The sequence below is a fragment of the Chaetodon auriga genome, chromosome 19 (genome assembly GCF_051107435.1).
Source record: "Chaetodon auriga isolate fChaAug3 chromosome 19, fChaAug3.hap1, whole genome shotgun sequence".
NCBI classification, from domain to species: domain Eukaryota; kingdom Metazoa; phylum Chordata; class Actinopteri; order Chaetodontiformes; family Chaetodontidae; genus Chaetodon; species Chaetodon auriga.
This window is the reverse complement of record NC_135092.1, coordinates 17,347,862-17,370,141: the sequence shown is the minus strand read 5'-3', so window position 1 is coordinate 17,370,141 and position 22,280 is coordinate 17,347,862. Positions and strand designations below refer to the sequence as shown.

General features: G+C 42.0%; 3 protein-coding genes and 2 non-coding genes across 7 annotated transcripts; all 5 read right to left on the bottom strand.

The window, feature by feature from the left end:
• Nucleotides 1-66: 66 nt before the first annotated feature.
• On the bottom strand, nucleotides 67-3,655 carry pdcl (phosducin-like). Of its 2 annotated transcripts, none has more exons than XM_076757955.1 (4): nucleotides 3,556-3,655; nucleotides 2,182-2,369; nucleotides 1,775-1,956; nucleotides 67-1,161 (listed from the first exon to the last, which is right to left on the bottom strand). In XM_076757955.1, the coding sequence occupies exons 2-4, from the start codon at nucleotides 2,354-2,356 to the stop codon at nucleotides 598-600; spliced, it is 921 nt and encodes a 306-aa protein (XP_076614070.1). In that variant the 5' UTR covers nucleotides 2,357-2,369; nucleotides 3,556-3,655; the 3' UTR covers nucleotides 67-597. The 2 variants fall into 2 exon arrangements, with proteins under 2 accessions (XP_076614070.1, XP_076614071.1); XM_076757956.1 differs by having other exon boundaries at nucleotides 2,182-2,382; nucleotides 3,556-3,651.
• Nucleotides 3,656-4,425: 770 nt separating this feature from the next.
• Nucleotides 4,426-15,143, bottom strand: LOC143337936 (prostaglandin G/H synthase 1-like). 2 transcript variants are annotated; one of them, XM_076757954.1, is made up of 11 exons: nucleotides 14,946-15,130; nucleotides 14,778-14,817; nucleotides 11,525-11,641; nucleotides 9,731-9,871; nucleotides 9,500-9,643; nucleotides 8,125-8,306; nucleotides 7,491-7,574; nucleotides 6,949-7,195; nucleotides 6,324-6,610; nucleotides 5,728-5,875; nucleotides 4,426-4,957 (listed from the first exon to the last, which is right to left on the bottom strand). In XM_076757954.1, the coding sequence occupies exons 4-11, from the start codon at nucleotides 9,747-9,749 to the stop codon at nucleotides 4,596-4,598; spliced, it is 1,473 nt and encodes a 490-aa protein (XP_076614069.1). In that variant the 5' UTR covers nucleotides 9,750-9,871; nucleotides 11,525-11,641; nucleotides 14,778-14,817; nucleotides 14,946-15,130; the 3' UTR covers nucleotides 4,426-4,595. The 2 variants fall into 2 exon arrangements, with proteins under 2 accessions (XP_076614069.1, XP_076614068.1); XM_076757953.1 differs by having other exon boundaries at nucleotides 4,450-4,957; nucleotides 14,778-14,861; nucleotides 14,946-15,143.
• A 2,657-nt stretch (nucleotides 15,144-17,800) lies between these two features.
• rpl37 (ribosomal protein L37) lies at nucleotides 17,801-20,871 on the bottom strand. Its single transcript, XM_076758240.1, has 4 exons — nucleotides 20,795-20,871; nucleotides 19,916-20,051; nucleotides 19,568-19,652; nucleotides 17,801-17,911 (listed from the first exon to the last, which is right to left on the bottom strand). Exons 1-4 carry the CDS (start codon nucleotides 20,795-20,797, stop codon nucleotides 17,842-17,844), a joined length of 294 nt encoding a protein of 97 aa, XP_076614355.1. The 5' UTR covers nucleotides 20,798-20,871; the 3' UTR covers nucleotides 17,801-17,841.
• On the bottom strand, nucleotides 18,586-18,662 carry LOC143338548 (small nucleolar RNA SNORD72). The gene has a single exon (XR_013079255.1). It is a non-coding gene; the product is annotated as a small nucleolar RNA SNORD72 (small nucleolar RNA).
• Nucleotides 20,120-20,199, bottom strand: LOC143338549 (small nucleolar RNA SNORD72). The gene has a single exon (XR_013079256.1). It is a non-coding gene; the product is annotated as a small nucleolar RNA SNORD72 (small nucleolar RNA).
• Nucleotides 20,872-22,280: the final 1,409 nt, after the last annotated feature.

The window sequence follows — 22,280 nt, the reverse complement described above, 5'->3', positions numbered from 1 at the left end:
GCTCCTTGTTGTTTTATTGTCCATCATTCGTACCTTGAACTCAGATAAACAAAGACACAACAGGCAGTGAGTCCAAACATTTGTTTATTTTTCCCACTATTTGAAATGGTACAGCACATATAAAAGTTAGAAAATTAACTTAAAGTCAAGTCTGGGCTGAAGGTTTCGTTTTCTACAGAGTGGAACACATTTAATACGACGAGGATGCACATGGAACAAAACAGGGAAATGTGTCTTAACACAAGGAATAAATAGCTGACAGTCATAGCTCCAACAAAACATTGAACTAAACACCTACATCATTCTCGCTGTGTCTAACAACATGTTCTCGATATTGATAATGGCTAGGATTTACTCTTACTACAGTAAATTTAACTCATGTTAACTGTGGAATGATGTGATGATGAAACTCTGGTTTGTGTGCATTTACTTTTGGCTTCAATGCTGGTTGTATGATGCTGTGTGAGTAGTAAAATGGAAATCCTGGCTCAGTCCGTCATCACTACGGGGGTCCACACACATAAAAGTGATCTATAGTCCATGCAGACTGTGTATTCAACTTCTCCAAGCATATAATAAATGTTATATATTATGGCTCTAGTCTATATCAAGGTCAGAGTCCTCATCGCTCACGGTATTCTGTATGATGGCTCCATTGCGAACCGTCTTCTGGACGATGGCGGGCTTGTCAGGCAGCAGGCCGTACTCCTGCAGCAGGGCCTCCAGGTCTACAGCAAAGAAGTCTTCCCCGAGCTGGTCTGTGAGGCGCACAAAGTTACCGATCAGGTCCCCTCCTTTGTAAACGAGCAGAGCCGGCAGAGCGCTGTCTCTGAACAGTGCGCTGGTGCTGATGGCCGAGCTGCGGACGCTGCAGAACTTGACCAGCGGGTATTCCTGAGCCAGACACAGCAGGCTGCCTCTCATGGCCTCACAGCCCGGGACATCCGGCTCGTAGATGTGGATCATGACCAGTGTGCTTTTGTCTTCCTTGTCCAAAGCCTCCAGGAAGTCCTCTCCGCTGTTCAGCTCATAGACCTGCGCAAAGCGTTTGCCACGGCAGAGCTGACGCCGCATCTCTTCAATGCGCTGCATACGGTAATGCTGGAGGAAGTCTTCATCATCCTCTTCTTGCTGGAGCATGTTGTACTCTTGCATGGTCATCTGTGGGGCAGACAGAGAGGAGAATAGTTACAGGTAGCTGCTGGTTGCTGCTTTCTTGCAGAGTATGGTGAAGATGCATCTACAACCCTGATCCCAAAAGTCAGGACATCTGTAAAACATTAATAACATTTACAAACAGCTTCTATTGACAGAAGTGTTCCTGAGTCCATGTAGTAACATCCTTTATACAATCATGTGTTCACAAAGTGGTGAACCTCGCTCCATCCTTGCTTGTGAATGACTGAGGACTACGGACCCTAGAAGGACAGTACCCATAATATTGTAATCTTCCTTTAATAAGAGCAATCTCAAGGGCCACATCTTTTACAGGTGCTCCAATTAACCCCTTTTTTATTCTGAACTGTTAGATTACTGGTCTCTTAACTGGCTATTAACAACTCTACCAGAAAGAAAAACCTGTTTCTCGGGACATTAAGACAAGCGTATGTGTCAAATAGTTGGCAGGTGCATTGATGCAAAGTGAAATCAAGTGTGTCACTCAGTTCACTTCTAATTATAACTAGAAGTAGACTGTGAATTAGTAATTAGACTGTGTAAAAATAGAGGCCAGAAAGTAGAGGATGACGGTGCAGGGATTCCACTTCCTACTTACTTTGCCTTGTATTTTGTCCTGCAGCTCTTTCTGTTTCTCTTTGTCTTTTTCCAAATCGAGGTCCGAGCGGCAGGTCATCGACAGCTTCTTGATCAGTCTTTCCATCTCGTTCTTCTGCTCTTGTTTCTGCTCCACCTCCAGCTGCTTGTACTTCCTCCAGTCATTGATGACACCCTTTGGTCCTGAGTAAGAATAACCAGCATCACTGTCATCACGGAAACTACATGTACTATGCCCTGAAGAAGTACTACTGTATGTTCATACAGTGTAGTCGTTTTCTAAACCCACTTTATAACCACACATTTCAATGCATTACTCAAATATTTTGTATTTACCAAAAATTTTATCAGCCTAAACAAAATGATACACGGTGGTCTTACATGGTGTGTACGTGCTTGTATCAGTACCTGTGTTGACAGCACTCCCATCTGCGCTGTAGTCTATCTCTGGCTCATCGACGTTAGCGTCCCGGATGGTCTTGTTCTCCCCCTCCTCCTCCTCATTGTCGCTGCCTTCATCCTCACTGCTGCTGTAGTAGTACTGCAGCTTCTCTCCCAGAATTTTGTCATCCAGAGTCGTCATCACAACGGCTCACCTGAGGGCAGCAGCTATTCAGGTGTTAGATGAGGGCGTCGATTCACTTCACTAAAACGAGTTTGTCCGGACTGAGCTCAGTGCTCTCATATGAGGTGACATCATTAGGTTTGTGTTGATTAACATGGCTGAGAGCTCATCCTTCAGCTTTGTACAGCTTGCAGAGGAAAGTATGTGCATTGAGTAATAATAATATAAACTAATCTTATGCATTTATTCCTTATATTCACAGACTGTATTTAAAGAAGGACACCAACCTCCATCATGTTTGGTAATTTGATAATTGTCATGAGCATTGCAATTAAGACAACACTGCCATTTGCTTAATCTTTACAGCCTCATAAATAAAACCTCTACAGATTAACAACAGTTTTGTCTCAGAATAGTCTGGCAGATCATATTAAGAAGTGGAGCATGATAATCCAAACTGACCGCCATACAAGCTGTCACAGCCCGGTTAGAAAGGGCTTATTTCAAAAATAGGACATCTACACTATACATAGCTTATAATAAGTGTGTCAATTTACAAAACTTGGACTGAAAGGCCTTTAATGATGCACTGAGCCGTATGTAAGCCAACTCATGTGCACAGATGGAGAAACTCAGAGGCAGATGCCCTTGATAAATCCCTCACTTTGGGCACCAAAGTGGAAGATGATACTACGTCTAACCACTGCGTACAGCTCTTTTCTTCAGTTTAGTTGCAATTTGGTGACAAAACAAAACAATAATTCTCCACTACCCTAAAATATAATGTCTCCAATTCATGTAAACAGTAGGAGCGAAGGCCTACAGCGCACACCTGACGTTGAACTGAGAATCCCTGCCAGAGAGACAGCAGCGATCGCTAGCTAAATCAGCTAGTTAGCAAGCAAGACGTTAATGGGTATTACTATTTATTCACCTGTCTACACGCCACTGGACAGAGAACAGAGACAATCCAATACGCTTGTTTATTAAGAAGGACACGGGCCGAACCGGCAGGAACTGCAAGCGTTTGTGGAAGTGAGCTAGATTAGCGTTAGCTAACTGAGCTGTGTTACACTGACTTCCTGTGACCACCAATAAACATTAGCTAGCATAAACCCAGTAACGGTTACATTTACCTCGACTCCAACTTCATACACAGCTATAAAAGTATAGAAATGTCCCTTAACTGACGTATGAATGATTGATTTTGATCTTACCTAGATATATGATCGATTGACTGAAGCAAAATATCGCCAGTTCTCACTGTCCCCTCCTGTTAATCTGCTAGTTTAGCTGCCGAGAGCCACTCTACCTAAGTATGACGCATTCAATTACCACGGAGACGTCGTACTTCTGAAAATTAAACGCAAAGAAAGCCGAGATTTACGTTTAAATTGCCACTTGGGCTATATTCATGGTGTAGACACACTGAAAGCGGCGTCAGCAATCAGTGTTACTTAGTGTGAGATGTGTCTTTGGTGTGTTTTGTCCGATTTTCCCTTCATTTTTTGTTACAATCAAATAACTCAACCAAAGCGCAGCCATTTACAGTTGCTGAGCTGCACAGTTCATTCCGACGCTATTGCCATCTAAATTAGTATTTGAAAGTAGAATATTGAAGTAACTTAAATGTAAATTTGGACTTTACTGAGAGCACGTAAAGGTAACACGATACCATGGCTCATCCCACTGACGTAGGAAATGTGGGAATATACTGCAAGATTCATTGTGCAGTTTTCACTTTCACAGCTAGAGGGCAATATGACTATGAAATATGATATACTGCTTATACTACTACCGTTACTCTTAAGTCACTTCATCATTACTCCTTTATTAAATATATGTTTACAAAAAGTACCATGATACCAATAAGAGAAATGGGTTCACTCAAAATCAAATATGTATCCTAATATACACAAATGTTCTAAGCTATCAGGTGACCATCCTTTTTAAACCTTGCTGTGCTGTCTGTTCATTGAAAATGGACATAGTGAGTCTCTTCTGTTCCCATCGGTATTCAGTCTAAAGCCAAAAGAAATACTGGATTCACACGAAGCAGTGGGTAAGAAAAATAATGAAAAATAATTCACTTTGTGTTTATAGTTTTATTTCAATTAATGGTTACATTGCAATGCAATCACTTTGTTTAAAATAAATCTACAGACATTACATTATTACTGGACAGTGTGAACAGCAGCAGCCCCTTTTACCTTCATTTAGGGATCTCAATCCATAACCTTCTGTGGTCTGCAAGGGGTCATAGCTCATCAGTCCTTACTTTACTGTCATCAGCCCCTCTTTGTGACTGCTCCTCCAGCGGTACTCTAAATGCCACATACGGACACATCTTGGTGTTTAGACAAACCAGCCTCTTCAGCGTGGCAGAGTTTACTATATCAAAGCCAACTTTGCCTCCAAAGGTGCTGGGCTTCCAGTAATCTGGCGAACATAGAGGGTTTCCAAGAAGACCTTTCAGGGAGAAGGGGGCCCCCATCTCCACCATGCTCTCTCCAAATATGGAGCCCGCTCTTGTTTTCTCCAACATCATACCAGGATAAAATTCAAGAGCGTCAATGTCACCGTAGAACTCTTCCAGTTCGCGAGCTATCTCCTCGTTATCTGCAAACGGAAACCATGAGTGTAGACAGTTAATAAAAATATCTACAATACAGTGCACAGAGGACTTATTCATAGGATCAGTCGGGCCACCGCTTTGGTCCAGAATTAAATATCAACTGTTTGACAGATTACTTACTTTACTTTACTCTATACTTTTCATCCAACATCATCATCAGATCAAACTTCCAGTTTGTACAATACTTTGATTTATGACCAAATACCTGCAAAGTTAATGTTATTTCCATCAGCCTCAGCTGTATTTTGTGTTAAGTGCTAATTAGCAAATATTAGCATGCTAACATGCTAAACTAAGATGATGAACACAATAAGCATTATACCTTTCGTTAGCATTGTCATTATGAGCATGTTAGCATGCTGACATTAGCATTTAGCTAAAAGCACCAATGTTAGCTGACCTTTATTTTATTATTCTGTCATTTCATTTTCCATCTCATGTTATACATTGTCTTTATTTTCATCCTTATTCTATCTGACTTTTACTATCACTATCAAGTGGGTTTTATTCTCCATCATATTTTATACCTAACTGTCCAAGTTACCCTTCCGAGGATAGCAATGGAAGACATTGTAACAGCTATTGATAGCAATGGCGAAAAGTCTTTAAAAAAATGACCTGAAAGGGAGCAGATGTCATTTATTCCAAGAATGCATATTCAGCTGCTCTCATGGACTTGTTAAAGTCATAAATCTGACACTTCGAAGGTTGCGCTTCGTGCTGTCTGGTCTGTACACAACATGGTTTCTCTTACCCGTGAACTCTCTGAATGATGTGTACGGCTTAAGGTTGAAACGCTTCCTGTACTCGTTGAAAGGCTGCATGCGGAGTTGGCGGGACTCCTTTATGGTCCCCACAGCGACTTTGGTCACCACAGCATTGATGTTATGGCCACCGCCAATCTGTAGGACAAAGGAGAAAGATAAAACATTGGATATGAAATAGCTTCAGGGAGACATGAACATGTTTTAAAGATATTCCCTATTTTTGTTTTTTCCATTTCTCTGTGGTGCTGGACAGCTCATGTGGCTGTGCTTTGATTTGTCTGCATTTGTGATGTAGGCTTGCAAATGTAATGATGTACTGTACATAAAGACTCATTCGGTACATACAAATCTGTATGTGGCAACCCAAAAACAACATTAATATTTGTTTCTGTTCAGTGTGTAAGACATTTTTGTAGCTGTCATCTCATTGCAAAACAGAAAGTGTGAATGCAAAAAAGCACTTTGCATGCATATTTGAAGTGAGCAATACTGCAGACTCTATCCCATAGTTACTGTCTAACTAAGGGCTAGTTATAACTCCAGGAATTCCTGAGTAATTATTATGTTGTCTGTGGTTTGCTACCTGGCCGGCAACTTGCCGAGAGAAGGCATCCACCAGCTTCTCAATGCCGTAGTGTGTGACAACAGAAGTGTTGAAGAGGAACTGTGTGTATGAAAGTTCATCTCCGTTAATGAAGAAGGTGTCAGGCATCAAGGGGTGCCAGTGGTAGAGCTGGCTGAACTCCAGCGCGATACGGTTCCCATACTGGAATTGGGAGTTAAACAGCAGGGTGGGATCGAACTTCAAATGCAGCAGGTATCCGCTGAGGTGCTGCACGTACTCCTCTATCACTATCCTTATTGTCTCACCTGAGAGAAACGTGCAGAGACACAAAGAGGGAGGGCAGGCAGATTAACGTTAAAGCACCCAACTCAAACTGAGTCATGACAGCGCAGGTTCAAACTCAAGCTGACTCAAATAAAACAATCATCCATGAGCTTATGGAGAGGTGTGCTGACACATACAGTTTTTTTTTTTTAAAGAAGTTCACTAGTTCTAGACAAACAGATAAAAAACATACATATAAATGTATTGAAGGAATGGTGACATCGGCTGATACCACCCTCATATCTGTTACTTAAATATGAAACTTCAACTAGCTGCCTGTTAGCTTAGCTTATCATAATGATTGAAAATGGGGGCTCACCAATGATGATGAGGCGTGAGGTCTGGAAAAGCTGCTCATCATCCCAGGTGGGATGCTCAGCCTTCAGGATGTCACATACTCGATTATGCTCCCTCAGCCACAGCGTGGCATACATTCCCAAACCAGGGAGGAGGCCGAACACCTCCTGACCAATAGCCATCTGAGCCTCAGGGGGGGTCCCAGGGGGGTAGTTCATCTTAATGGGTGCATCAGCGACAGAGGGAGGGTACATCTCACCATCAATTAACTGATGGGGAAAAGAATAGTTAATGATTATACATGACTCTTACTCCATTGCACTGCTGACAGCATGTTAAGTATATTTACATCTATAACTTTTGGCAGATGTTTCTCAGAAATAATGATAAAGTCAAAACTAGCAGATTAAGTGAAATGCTAAAATATTGTCAGCACTGTGCACGGCTAACATGTCTATTTGATTTATGACAATTGCACAACTCTGGTCTTGTTACAGAAATGATTTGTTCCAGTCTTGATCAGCATGCTGAGACAATTCTTTGTGCTCGTTTTGCTTCTTTCACCTGATACTTGAGTTTTCCGTCTTTGTGAAGCCTGAGATGAAGCTGACGTGCCAGGTTGTCTCCATAAACGTGCCCTGCGTCCACCTGCGTCACAGGACGAGACAAAAAAATGAAGCCAGAATGAGGGGAAATAAATAAAGGCATGGCTAAACACCAGCTGGTCATATTATGATTGACACAATGCAGAGCTGTCACCACGTGTTTTTATTTTTGCAATCTGTATCCACTCAAGCATTAATTCAAAGTATAAGAACAAATTGTTACTGTCTACAATGGCAAAGCATCACTGGTGCTGAATACTGTGAGGCTTTTTCTAACCGACACAACTGATCTGAGGAATTAGCGGCCTATTGCACTGGGCCGTTTGAGAGTAAAAACTCTCAGTTACATCCATTTTAAGTAGCTTGCCATAGTAGTGAGACAGTATTTTTTAAGACTTCGAAGTTTGATACCATTCTCACTTTAAACATGATGCCACTGCCAGTAGCTGGTTAGCTTAGCTTAGCACAAAAACTGTGAACAGGGCTAGCTTTAGTTGGGATCCACTGTTTGTGCTAAGTTAGCTTGCAGCAAGAAAGCACATGAGGCAATTTCCCAAAATGTCAGACTTTAGACAAGCTCTAAATGGACTAACCCCATGTGCCAGAGCCTTAGTGAAGCCCAGACCCATGCGATTATAGGTCTTGAAGAACTGGTGCGTGAAGTGCTGCGCAAAGAAGGCGAACATGAGGTTGGAGCCCTGGGGGTCGGGTCGAAACGTCCTTCTCTTCAGCAGCCTCTCAACCAGCAGCTCAGGGTCAGGCAGCCCAGCTTTGCCTGAACAGGAAAAAATCACACCGTCATACGCAGCAAAGGGCAACACACAGATACACCACGCCTCTAGTCATAATACTGAAGCAGCGTGTCTGTGAAAACAGCCCAGACACAGATCACACATCACGCTGCACTTCTGAACCCTCCAAGGTCAGTCATCGTTTTAAGTTCAGCTTCTTCTGAAACAACACTGAGCAACAGACGTCTTCTGGATCACATATTATTGATGCTGTCACACACGTCCACCTCATAACGCATTATAATAGCAAAATTCAGCAGCGGTGGAAAGTTTTGTCACGATCGCTGATCACTGTCCGCTTCCCTCAGAGTTCAGCAATGACCAAAAACACAGGGTCACAATGGTGGCGAACTGATCAACACCACTTTGGAAGTAAGAGAGAAGAAAGAAGCACATTCGCCAAAAAGGTGAAGTGAAATTGTCATTTCATGTGGAGTAATAACAGAGTTTGAGTTGCTTTGCCCAAACAAGAAATGCAGTCACTATAGTAACAGCAGGGATTAGTGTCGGGGTGGAGGAGGGAGGAGAAGAAAACATTAGGAGAAAAAGTCTGAGTTCATTCATTCATTAAGTTTAGAATGGAGACACGAAAGCAGAGAGAAACAGTGCCAGCCAGACATGGATCGCCAGCCAGCCTTCATTTTCCCAGGAGATCTTTTTCTAATTTATGCTACCAACAAAAAGTATTGGGATTCAATAGTCAGTGTGATAAATAAATATCACTCAAAAAACAGATGTTTAAATTTAAACACATGCAGCAGATACAGAGCAGCTCTAGCATTCATCTGGAGCCGTGATTCTGTCCAACATTCACTCTCCTTTCAGCTTCGTTTTGCCCTCCACCAACTCCTGATAGAAATATTTGACTCCTTATCTGATAAACGTTCCACCAAGTTCGCCAGCTAGCTGTAACTGCGTCTGTTTGCCTTTATTACTAAGCAGGTAGCGTGCAGCGCTCATTTATCAGAGCTGAAAACAGCGGCCTGCTGTTGCTAGAAACAGGATGGATGAGAAAACTAGAGGTGAAAAATGCTAAAGTGCTCCATAGAGCTGAGGGTAACGGACGCATTGGCTTCTAAATCTCTGTGGGTTTGTCCCTAAAAGTGACACCTTTCACATTGCACTTATCAAATATTAATTAATGCAGCTTTAAACTCGATATAAATGAGTGACTAACCTTTGACCCCCAGTGGTGTAGGGCAGTCCTCTGGCACTGGGGGCAGAATCCGGGTGTAGTAGCTGAGATTATAGTAGGATTCCCAGCTGAGGTAGCCATATTTCGAGTTGAAGGTTGGAGGGCTGGGTATTAGGTTGGACCTAGCTGTTCATAAAAAAATAAAAGGTGATTAGACACATTGAATATGTGACAGCCCTCAGTGAATATCTGGATGAACAGCTGATTCTGGACCTGTTAGAACCAGCCTCATGAGAACGTCCCGTAGGAAGGTGTAGTTGATGATGTCCCACAGCCAGCGGAAATGGGTGAGAATGTAATGCACCGCATCTGGGCTGGGCTTCAACAAGTGACGCACTCTGGTCCAAAACTCGGCTGTGGTGGGAGGACACATGAAAAAAACAATCTTGTTACGGAAAATCAGGGCTGCTGGGAATCTACAGTGGAAATTCACTCTGGATAGAGTCAGTCATTATCTCACAGCCCACCAGCACACTCAGCAGGCTTGGCTTTGATTTCACAGCCTCGTTCCAGACCTGTGAGTCGCCACCCTCTTCACTGAATTCACTGAATGAAGTGAAACGAAATGGCATTTCAGTCTGATTATCAGTCTAGGAATTTTAGCATCCTGGGGGCAAAGCTGGATCACCAACCAGGCAAAGAGGCCGACTGCTCCAGGGTCCAAAAATCCAGGCTCCAGGCTTGCTGTGAGCCAGCTGGTCTGTGCTAATTGAATTATTATCATCTTCTTTTAAGTTAATATGGCGACCTTGTTAGCCAACACTAGCATATTTAGGTCTCAAATATAACCAGTAAATGTTAACTAATGTAGGCGGGACTGACCTGGGGGTGGGTGAAAAATCAGAGTCCTCAATTGGTTCTGAGAGACTGAGCCATGATCTGATTGGACTAATAGACTAATAATTGACTGCAGTAATCCGGTGCAGCAGGAATGAGTCCTAAAACCTGCAAGTGAGTCGGCACTTTTGCTCTTCCAGTCGGAGGCTTTTTTGAATAGATTTTTGCTCGAGATTTTGTTCTTGTTAACTACATCAGCCTCTTGCATGTGTCTGGAGCTTTATCCTCCACTTGCACAGTGTTAAAGTCACGCTTGACAACTACGACTTGTCAACACAACTACCCACAGCGCCCCCACCTGCATATCTGCTGTAAATGCATTGGCTCTGTTTGCTTTGTTTTTGGTCTCCACCAACTCCTGAAGAGGCTGCAGATGGAGCGATAATTCACTGTTGGTTCACCCTTTCACTCATTGTGATCTGATACACTGCTAGTAGAAAAATGCTGGTCGTAGCTGTTTTAACAGAGAAATATGAAAACACTGTATCAAAGGTGGTGGAAAGTGTTCAGTGACCTCTGTACCCTCTCAGTGACCCTCTTTAAAATCCTGAAGCTCCATAAAGATATCCCGTAACGGATTTTCTTCGTGTATAATAGGCTACATGTGTGGCTATTCTACTGTCTAAGAGGTGAAACTGTTATTCTAAAGTAAATGTTATCGCTCAGTCCCATTTCCCCTTTTCCCGGCATTGCTTGTCTTTTTCTTCCCTTTCCTCCCACTCCTTCTTTCTTTTTTCTCTCAGCACAATCAGACCAATGGTTAATTGATGTTATGCCCAGTGAGTGTGACGTAACTACATAACTGCCAGCTACATCCATCACTTCTGATTAAGGACTACAGTGTGTGAGCGTTCCTTGTTAGTAGGTGGTTCAGTAAAGAGATCAGCAGAGGCTGCTCTGATCCAGCTGGTCTCTTTCGGGCTGTTCCTCCAATTTTTTTTTTTTCCAAATATTTGGGTCTAGACGAGGAGTCCTAACTATGTGAGCCAAGAGTTATGATGCTCTATTTCCTGATTTAACGACAACAAAATGAAACAATCTTTTTCATCAGCCCACCATCTAAGCCCCCTGTCTGATGCACAAAAGAACAGCAGAATGCTTCAAATTCCTTAAACATGCAATAATAAGGGAGGATATGAGAGCTGGTCTCATGAGGATAGGTGGACTCACGGACGGTGCAGTTTTCCCCGTAGTAGCCGGTACGAGTGCAGTCACACTCGTACTTGTCTTCCCCATACCTCACACACACGCCCCAGTGCTGACAGGGCAAATAGCAGCATGGGTTCACTGTGGAAAACAAGAAGAACTCATGTCAAACACCGTGAGAAACACGTAAAGTCATTCAGGTGGATCACGTATGAACCCTTGGCTTTGTTAGAAATTGAAGAAACAGCTCAAATATTGACTCGACACTCTGCTTCCTGCACTTCCTGTGAGTTCACAGACAAAAACATCTGTCTTGGCATAAGATTGGATCAGCACCTCTGTATTTCTATGCTGTAAAAACATTTGTCTTTTAGCCAAACGTTAAGTCTCAGATTGAGCCTTCGGGAACCGCTTTTATTAAAAAAACAAAAAACAATAAAAAACAAAAGACATCTGCCATTAAGGTGAGGTCATGCAATTTAAGTCCTGTTCCCAGTGCAGTTCTTGTTTTTGGAAAAAAATTGGACTTTTGTCAAAATTATTAACAACTTTAAAAAAATATGAAAAAGAGAAGATCCATTTCTGGAAACTTTCTTCGATATAACTGTAATTTGGTCCAAATTTGGGGGGAAATAGAGACGAAGCTCATACAAATAGTTAAATTAATTAACTGTGTTGAGTGTAAAAGCAGTTGTTGGTCTCCAGAAGATTTTCCTTAACAAAACGCTCAATTTAAACCAAAGAAAATATTCATTCATCCTTCACTGCTAGCAAACATTACCCTTCATACATGTTGATTTGCTTTCTTGCTGAGTCGAGGTGACACCAACTTGGCGTTTAAAGCTACAGTAGGTAATTAGAGGCATCTTTTGGTATATTTGTTGAAATGCTCTTTACATCCCAGCAGGAATCAATAAATTACAAGTACTGACAAAAAAAAGAACTAAAATCCAGTATAGTATCCAGAGTACTAACAATAGCCATGTTTTATGGATTATGTAACGTTAGGTGTTTCTGAGACACGAGGAAGTCGTATGTGGTCAGCGATGACAATGATACACTGCACTCCTTCTCCCAGATACTTTGGTTGTTTACCAATTGAACACTCCCTGCATTTTATCAACAACTGGTAGCAATTTATAAAGTTCTTTCCAGGAAACTCAGCAGAAAATTATAGGCATGTATGGACCTGTAAAACAAAGCACTGTCCTGTTTTTGTTTTTCTTGTATTGCAGCAGAAGTAAACACGCTTCTCTGCTCCCTTTCAGCTTGATGAGAAGACTGATACCACCCTCATATCAGTCTGTTTTAAGGGTGCAGCCTGAAGCCAGTTAGCTTAGCTTAGCACAAAGACAGGAAACAAGAGGAAGCAGTTAGCTTATGTGTTCATTTGTGACAAAATCTGCCTCTCAGCGCTTTTAAAGCTCACCGATTAAAGTCTTACATCCCATTTGTTTAATTCAGACAAAAGATTAAGTGTAAAAACAACAATTTGATTGACTGTTTCCTGATTCGAAACAGTTGCCCAGCTAAAAACCAGCGGAGACTCCAGGAAGCACTGCGCCTCGTCAAGAACACTTTAAACACGAGATATAACGCATTAATTAGTGAGCTTTAAAGCTGCTGAAAGGTGTGTTATTATCAGCTTCTGTTTCCAGTCTCTATGTTGAGCTCCCTAAGCTAACCGGCTGCTGGCTGTGGCCTTAATATTTAACATACAGACATGAGAGTAATATCAATCTTCTCATTTAACCCTCAGCCAGAAAGCAAATAAATAGATTTCCACAAATATGGAACTATTCCTTTAAGAAAATAAGATTAAAGAGTTGTTTAAGATGGATTCTGCATCTAAAACTTCAATTTACAGCCACAGAGATGTAATAAAGACTAAAACTGGACGATTATGATTATGTTTATATAATTCCTTTACAATTCAAGCATAACAGAGTGGGAAAAGCACTCTTGGCTAGTCAAGTGAGCCACATGAAAAGGCCTTTGTTCTTATGGCCGGAAACAGAGGGAGGTGGAGTGGACGGGGTTGTCTCATGGATACATTGACAAGTTACAACAAGCAAAGGTCATACATGCTCCTGCCAGGCTGAGAAATTTAATCCTCTTAAATACAGCATGAGATAAGACTGTTTGTATCAGGCCTCCATCCTGAGATTTATGCATTGATAACTACAAGTTCATAATATTACAGAATAGTCAGGGTGCAGCATTACAAATATGCGTGTTATGTGAAGTGTGTGATAACCTACGAAACATCAACGTAAAGGACAAACACCAGCAAAAAGCATGGCTGGAAAGGACTTATATACACTTCCCTGCACATGCAAGAACACGCCTGCCCACGCGGGGCTCCTCTGTCTTCCATCAGCACACTCAACATGATCACTAACCTCATCTCGCTGCTATGCAATCGACATGAACACTATCTGATTCAGCAGGTCAGAGTGAGTTCACAACTCGCAGACATGCACCGTAGTGCTATAGAGTTAAATTTGAAAATGGATCACAGCCCCTGAGTCAGCAGTTTATGGAGAAAGTTTTTGGCCTGTGTCTCAAAATCCTGGAGTCTTCCTGTGTGGGCCTTAGCTGCAACGATGACACAACATCCCATTCAGGAAATCAGAACGTTTGGCTGTACAGAGATCATGAAAAGAAGAGGGCAGTGAAACATCTTGTTTGCATCTGTGTGAGCTGATGTTGTTGGCCTGCCGGAAGGATGGTAATGGGGATGGGGGTGGCTGTGCAGGTAATGCTACATATCTGGCTGCAGGTCAGACAGGAAAGGTCTGTTTTTTGGGGGGGTCACTGGAAGAAAAATGTAGTTTCATGAATCTGTCAGTGCTGGAACTAAAAAAACAAATGCTCCTTTTCTTAGAGGAATGAAATGATCTACTCTGACTTCAAGTGAGAACAAGCTGATATGCATTGGGAATGCTATTTTTTTCCTGGACAGTAAGGTGTCAAACACGAGTTTAAATAAATCAGCGCCTCGTCAAGCTAATGAAGTCATGTTATTGTACGAGGAGCCTGCCAGTGCCTGCCTGTTATCAGAGTTACCGGAATGTCTAGAAGCCAAAGACCCGATAAGTCCAGTGGGATAAAGAAAACACAAGCATGCACGCACATCAATTAATATCTGACAGAACATGTGTTTCCTGCATCTGACCAATGGCAGCAATTAAAGCATCAAACGCTCAGACTAACAGGTCATTATTTTACAATACAGGCATGACATCCACTGCAAAGCCACTGACCTCTCACCTACCTGTGTTGGAGGTAACTTCATCACCACGGCATGCAGCCTCCTGCAACAGCAAGAGAAGAGTCCAAACTGATCCTAGGACAGAGGCTTCAGCAACAGTTTCATGTCAATTGGTGTCCAGGAACAGAAAGGTAAAACACAGCCACACAAGCAAAAATCTGATATACTTACGTCTCATTACAGCAGTTCAGGAAAATTTCATTCCAGCAAAATCAAACTGGGAGAAAAGTGAAACAATCCAGACTTCTGGCTTGTTCGGAGAGCTGAGAGGAGGAGATCCAGCTGCTGCAGACAGAGAATGGGAGCCACAGAGCAGCAGGAGCGACAGACCAACAGGTTAACTCCTGTTTATGTGCGCACACGGAAAGAGGAGAAGTGAGACGGAGACTGCAGCAAAGTGCGCGTTTCCTCCTCTTTATCGCCCTCTGCTGGTGCAATCTCATGCTGCACTGTTCATTTCATGCTTCTGCATCTGCAGACTTAAATCTTTTCTCATGTTTCCTTCCGTCACACTTGGCCAGTTTGATTTAAGAGATAAGAGATATGCATTTAGGATGGTCAGGAGATTAAACTGCGGGTGGGGTGAAAGCATACTTTTTACTCACTGTTTCTTTTGGATGGCATACAACATACAATTCAGCTTCGTGGAAGATATTCTCAACATGCCACAGTAGGAGGAGCTGGAGGTAATCTAAATATTATCATGGATGAATTCCATTCAGAGTCCTGGTACAGAAAGGTGTAATACTGTAGCAACCTACCAAATAAAAAAGGCAGATGTCAACAGTGAGAAAAACAAAGCAGAATGGAGTTCTTCAGCAGGTAAACAACAGGAGCCACAGTAGGCGTTTCTGGTGCCTCAGCCCGTCTCTGAGCTGCACGTCCTGCCTCTAATGTTTACTTGACGTGAATCACTCCACTAGAGACACTGAATTTACAGAGTGGGAGCACAGCACCAGCTCAGGTCTCAGGCCCACAGTGGAGGATGTGTGTCAGGACTGCGTGGATGTAATGGATGATATCATCGCTGAGTCTAACAAGCCTGGAAGAGAAACATGCTGCTGGGACAAATATATGTGTATACATATTATTTAGCAGACTTAAACCTTTCAATCAGCTATGCTCCTATCAAACAGCCAGAGCAACGCTAACAACAATGAACAAAACAAACAGACAAGCTGCAGTGGAACTGGCAGAAATACAACGTTTAAATACGAAAACAACAACAGAGCAAAGCTTCACAGCACTTTCACAGAGGTGGAGAGTATTTTGGCAGCGCAGAGCATAAACTCTGTGTCAGCACCCACAGATATGTTGAGAAATACTGGTGAAACCCTCACAGACTTATCTGTGACTGATGGCACGCTCTCCCTCTGCAGTGAGCGGCTGCAGATCACGTTGGACGTGCCAGGTCCAACAACAGATGAAATGATTGTATTCGTTGGCAGACTGCAGACAGGTACTGGTACACACAACTCTAAAAAGCCTTGCAGGCCTAATATGTTATTGTTTAGTGACAAAAGCTTTATGGGTCCTTTCCTGCAATGTTTTGCAACAAACATTTTCCCACAGTGTTTTGACACATTTGCGTTTCCTATGAACCCAAAGATGGATGTTTCCAAGAGTCAAAAAGCCGTTTAAGGTCACTGTCCTGCTCTGACATTAACCTGAATCTCGGGCGGGCCCCTGCAGCACGACGCCGGACCTCTCCTTTATCAACATGTAGTTGATACACGTCTTCCCACATCCAAACACTTCCACCACATTAGACAGCTGGTTTTCTCCACTGTGGTGAGTCTCCTCAGATGTTTTCCAGCTGCACCATAAAAATCAATCATTTGTAAACCACCTCCCGTCCAGTCATCATCTGAGAGATTTTAGTATTGTTTGGCTGCTAAATATTTAGACTTGTTTTTGTTGTTAAGATGTTTAGAAGCTGCTGCTTTGCCATTAAAGCTGCAGCGTTTACTCAAGTCTTCGATCTGCATGTTCACTAAGAGTGAAGAGCACAGGAGCAGCATGAAAACAACTGTGCAGGCATGCTGCGGGGCCCCTGTCCAGCACTGAGCCCGTTCAGTCTGCAGCGACCTGTTTCTTTATGCTTTCTGGTCTTGAAGAGCTGTAGGTTTGATGTACTCAAATTTAGAAAATCTTGTTTTGTGAAGGTCCTTTGTCTAAATTTAATAAAAGAGATGCTCGGTTGGGCTAAAGTCTGGCACTCAAACAGATTCGATTCAGCACTAAATTGAATAATTTGGCTCAACAAGTTTCTTTCATGCCAAGATATATTTGTAAGGATATTATTTTCTCAAACAGAGCATGAAATGCGACTGAAACTTCCAAAGTGCCACTCAGATATATTAAAAACAATCGCGCCGTTTGTTGGCTCATCATTTTAGATCAGATGTTATCAGGTCAGGATGATGTCACGGTCCTGATCGATGATTGACAGACAAGCTGTACTCATTTCACACCTGACGCCTCGTTGTGTGAATCCTTTTATGTGCAGATTTTTCAGCTTGTTTGCTGCTATTCAAGCCAACCGATCTGATTTTCTCATGGGAAATTGGAAAAGGATTCACTCAAAGCTTTGAAAAAGTTAAAACAGCTCCTGGACTTAAAACAGCACCAACCTGATTTTCAAGGTTGTCCAAGTATATTTCTCCCAAACATATTGTATCTTTGAGCCGTTCACACATATTAATCCAATAATCTCATGCTGATCATTCCAAATGAAGCAGGTGTAATCGGGTCTATTTTTAACTCAAACAGCTCAGATCCCACTGATGTCGCTACAAAACCTCCAACATTAAAACAGTAGCTCATTTTTCTGAAAACACCATTTATTTCACGTTTGCGTTTAGTATTGAAAAAACATCTGAAGCTCATTTTGACTGAGATTTGCACAAATGAACCACGTGGGAATAAAATCTCAACACCCTGTACGTATTTAATGTGACATCGGCCGTGACCGCTGTCATCACTGGCCAGACTGACGCTCAAAGATCAAGAGACAAGCCTGAAACTCTGGTTCAACATCACATTTATTTAACCAAAAATGTGTCTTTTAGGATGAGCTGGAGGCGGCCACTGCAGCACGTCTGGGTTTGGGGGTGGTGCCTTCCCGGAAACCATTCCTGGAAAATACAGATAGAAGAAAGTAAGTCAGGCTGCTGCAGACAAATCACAGGTCATCAGAGTAATTTCACTTACAGGTTAATCCTGGTGAAAAGTCACGAGTCAGCCAGCAAGATAACTGGATAAAACCACTGCAGCTGTTCAGAGCTGATGATTAATTCTCAACTATAAACATTTATTTCTCTGTGATTTGTTTAGACATGAGGATAAACAGCAAGTCTGTGGCACACGTGAAATCATGCCATTAAGCAAGCTCGTGTTTTTGGTAGGCAAAGAGAAACCGGAATTTCAGTAAATATGTTGTTGAAAAAGAGTTTGACTAACTCAGGATCACTGAGACTTGGCATTGGCAGGGCTTTTTTTTCAGAGTTTATATATTTTGACTTGTCATTTCAGGGAAAACACAGATTTAATTAAAACCATTAACCACTGAAATGTCCCAGTTAGACAGCAAAACAAGACCTCAATTGGACTTTTATGATAGTAAACCCTTCAGCATGAGTGCCGACTTAAATACGCTGATAAAACTGATAAATATGACTTAGAAGTAAACAGATGTTCACTTTGTTGGAGATACCTTGAACCCTCTCAATGCTCCACTTTAAGAGAAACCATGTGGGCTCACAAGCTCTCCAGTACGTCCATATTAATGTCACTCATCTCATCTTAATGCTGCTTACCTCAGAGAAAACACTGATATCACATTAAATTCATTTGTTCAGACATTTTTTTCACCATCACTGGTAAGCAGCACTGAATCTACTACAGATGTTTGCAAAGCACAAACAGCACTTCTGGGCTGAATCGGTTACATTTCTACGTGCATGCCGAATGTAAGCACAGCCACTGTTCACAGGAAAGAACAGACTCCCTGCCACTATTGGACTGAAAGGCACATGATGGATACATATGGTTTTACATAAGGGTTTCCCCCTTCTGTCTAACTGAGTTGAAAACTGCTTAATAGGCACACTTGCACTGTGGACAGGTCATGTTACCGCAGATACTTTGTTTACAGCATCAGGTTTATATCAAACTGTGGCGTCTCGCACTCTCAGTTCAGTAACGACATTCTTCTTGTGATTTTTGTAAATGTTTGTTTAACAGTTTATACCCATGTTAGTTTGTGGGTGCATCATGCCCCCCCTCGCCCAATAATTATGATGCAATGTCAAGAGCAGCACTGCTGATACTATGGAATGTAAACACTGCAATGAAATCCCTACAATATTAAAAAAAGAAAAAGAAAGTGCAAACATTAGCTTTCTCTTGGCAGTTAAGAGATGCAGGAATGTCACTCAGTTTTTGTAGTTCAAGTTCATAAAATCATTTACTATAATCTGGTATACTTTAAGTGTTTATCATGTATTCAACAGTTCGAGAAGTGATTCCAATCAAACAAATTCTCCCTCTGGTCTTTGTGTTAAAGGTTTAACAATATCTAAAATCTTAGCATCAATACAACATTTATTCATTAGTGTTACTGATGAAAATAAAAGCCCATTGCACCTTTCAGGCATAAAAAGCCCCAAAACACTGAACTGCGGCACAGACAGCAAATGGGTTTTCACAGCAAAACCAACATATGACTAGCAGCACATCTTCAAGCACTTGCATTTCTGCTCTGTTATCTTAGCCGAGTATTGAGATCTTACCTGAATCTGCGGTAGACAACCTTCAGGTGTCTCAGACGGCCGGTGCCAGTGGTGTTCCTCCTCTTGGCCTTGGCGCTCCAGTTGTCTACAAAACAAACATCTGTATGCATCAAAGCAGCCTGGCCATTCACATCAAGGTAGAGTTAGATAGTGTACAAGCAATGTTAACGTGCAATGACACAAGCCGAAATGTGGGATTTGTTATACAACTTAACATTACCACATTCTGCTATGCTAAGGCAGTCTAACCAGCTCAAAGACAGCCTGGCTCTCTACCTGCGTTGTTTCTAACTTAGCACACACTCATGCAGGAGTCTTACTATCAAAACATGCCACTGGGCGACTTACACTTTCTCTTGCGCTTCTCAGGGTAGCCACACTTGCCACAGGAGGACTTCTGCAGGTGGTAAGCCTTGGACCCACAACGACGGCACAGGGTGTGCGTCTTGTTCCGGCGCTTACCGAAAGATGATGTTCCCTTCGTCTGACAGGTAAGAGAAGAGCGATCAAGAACAATTCCCAAAGACTTCACGGCAGTTTGAAGCTACGACAGTCTTGTCTCAGCACAGAAAAATGAATCACAGGAAGTCATATGTTCAGACATTTGTGTTTAAAGACATCACTGACAAGACTGGTGCGGATATAATCGATACTTGATTATGAACGTGAAAGATTCAGAACAACTGATTACTGCCGCCGTGTTGGCAAAAGTACTGAAATATAGGTTTATAAAAAATTCACGTCCTATTCCTTATCACAGCGTTTACAAGTCTGCATGTACCACAGTCGCATGCTAACAAGTGTGTACACTGAAAGGAAGCACTCTGAGCTACATGAGTGACTAGCTAGTTACTATGCTAATCGCTACGGAAAAGCTAGTTAGCCATTATACTGAGTACCACTACCTTTCCAAGCTGAATAACACCACCAATTCATTCCTCGTCATCTATCGTGTATTACCGAAAATACTGAGAGTAATCTACACGTTATCCGGTCTTCTCCCGGCTAAACTAGGCCCGTGCTGTAGACTGAAACTCAATGCTACGAGCACCAAATAAATGCGACAGAAACAACGTTAATTGTATTAAAATGAAACTTCATCTCAAAAATTGTCGGCCCAAATAGTAATAATGTTTATCCGACACCAAAACATCAACACTACGAGTCAGATACACAACACATTTCACAGATGTTAAAAGATTTTTGGCTGCCAGCGTTGCAACTTACCATTTTCGTCCGGTGGCTAAGGGAAAAGAGACCGGAAGGAGAGCTTGCGCTCCATCAAATGACATCCGTGCTACTTCCTGTGTAACACAGAAATGTGGCCCCATATAGCGTTTTAGTAATGGATCGATTCAAAATGCATATATTCAACGAAAATTCAACGCCCATTTAATTTAACCGCCCATTCATGTATTTGACGTATTTAAAGAAAGAAAAAAATCATGAAAGGTCCCCTTCATTTTCACAGAAGGTGTGTTTCTTATTTAAATCAGATTCATTTTTACTAGCCAAGTATGTGTACACATACAGCTAAGTTTAATGTTAGAGGATCATTGACACTATATGACACCAGATTGATGGCATGTGGAAGGAAAACTGTTCTCAACTCAACTCGTATTAAGAATACATAATGATTCACAGCATGAAAATACGAAGTAAAGACACAATTTATAAAATGGAAACAGATACTTAACAATAAAATCAGCATTGATAGCATTAATTAATGCCAGTGTAAAGAATTGATTTATTAAGATGTTTGTAGGCAGAAAATACATTTCTTTTTTTAAATATTTAATAAAGTTAAATGTCAATAATATGTGCAACCCAGTGTATAACATATTCTTAAAAGGTGATATTCGTTCCCAGCATGTTCTGCAAGGGTTTGCAGCTGAGAGTGAAGCAGTTGGGATGAAGGTCAAGCCATGGCATTCAGAATATGTTGCATTACCGCTGTCCTTCTAAGAATGGTGTTGCTGGTCCAGCTGAATGGGTTCAAGGATACTGGTCTTGTTCACGAGTGTTAAATGGAGCATAAGACTGATGGGTAGGTCCTACATTATCATCTGATCTTCATGACCTTATCTTGGAAGAATCTAGCTGTTCTCTGTGGCTTTCAGACATATCTCACATCTCAAGTATTTGAAACCGAATGAATACTTGCACAGTACATAGAGAGTGGGAGGAAATAGGGGTCAGAAGGGTCCAACAGCTCAGTGGTTGGCACATTAATCCCACCATGGACATGTTCCAAACCCATGATGACAAGCTCTGTCTAGTGACATATAGAATAAGATTCAAGGCAGAAATAAACTTCCTTTGCTTGGGTGACAGGGTCAATCTGTAAAGAGGAGTGAAGTCTCTAGCATGCTTATTTTTGAAGATATGATGTGCACGTCCAACTGGGAGGAGCCCTAGGGCAGCCTCAGAACATACTGGAGGGACTACATATCCAATCTGGCCTGGGACTGCCTCAGGGCCTGAAGGCCATGGCTCAAGAGAAGGCTGTCTGGGCCGCTTTGCTCAGCCTGCTGCCTCCTGGCTATAGGCAAAGTGGCAGAATATAAAGTGATGGATGGCTTAATGTAAAATATATTATCGGAATTTGAATTTCTGTGCTTCATGTCTCACTTATGGTTCAATTGTGCAGATTGCTGAAAGTTACACAACTGAAATGATGTGTGTTCCTTGCACAATATTTATAAGTAAAAAG

What these genes read in the sequence shown, in the direction of transcription:
- pdcl (XM_076757955.1), bottom strand. Translation starts at nt 2,356, where the DNA reads ATGACGACTCTGGATGACAAAATTCTGGGAGAGAAGCTGCAGTACTAC. An exon ending in TGGGAGTGCTGTCAACACAG is followed by an intron (nt 1,957 to 2,181) that starts GTACTGATACAA and finishes ATTCTTACTCAG; the next exon opens with GACCAAAGGGTGTCATCAAT. An exon ending in AGGACAAAATACAAGGCAAA is followed by an intron (nt 1,162 to 1,774) that starts GTAAGTAGGAAG and finishes TCTGCCCCACAG; the next exon opens with ATGACCATGCAAGAGTACAA.
- LOC143337936 (XM_076757953.1), bottom strand. An exon ending in TGAAGTTACCTCCAACACAG is followed by an intron (nt 11,642 to 14,777) that starts GTAGGTGAGAGG and finishes TGTTTTCCACAG; the next exon opens with TGAACCCATGCTGCTATTTG. An exon ending in CATGAGGCTGGTTCTAACAG is followed by an intron (nt 9,644 to 9,730) that starts GTCCAGAATCAG and finishes TTTTATGAACAG; the next exon opens with CTAGGTCCAACCTAATACCC.
- rpl37 (XM_076758240.1), bottom strand. An exon ending in TGAGAAGCGCAAGAGAAAGT is followed by an intron (nt 19,653 to 19,915) that starts GTAAGTCGCCCA and finishes TTTGTTTTGTAG; the next exon opens with ACAACTGGAGCGCCAAGGCC. An exon ending in GTTGTCTACCGCAGATTCAG is followed by an intron (nt 17,912 to 19,567) that starts GTAAGATCTCAA and finishes TGTATTTTCCAG; the next exon opens with GAATGGTTTCCGGGAAGGCA.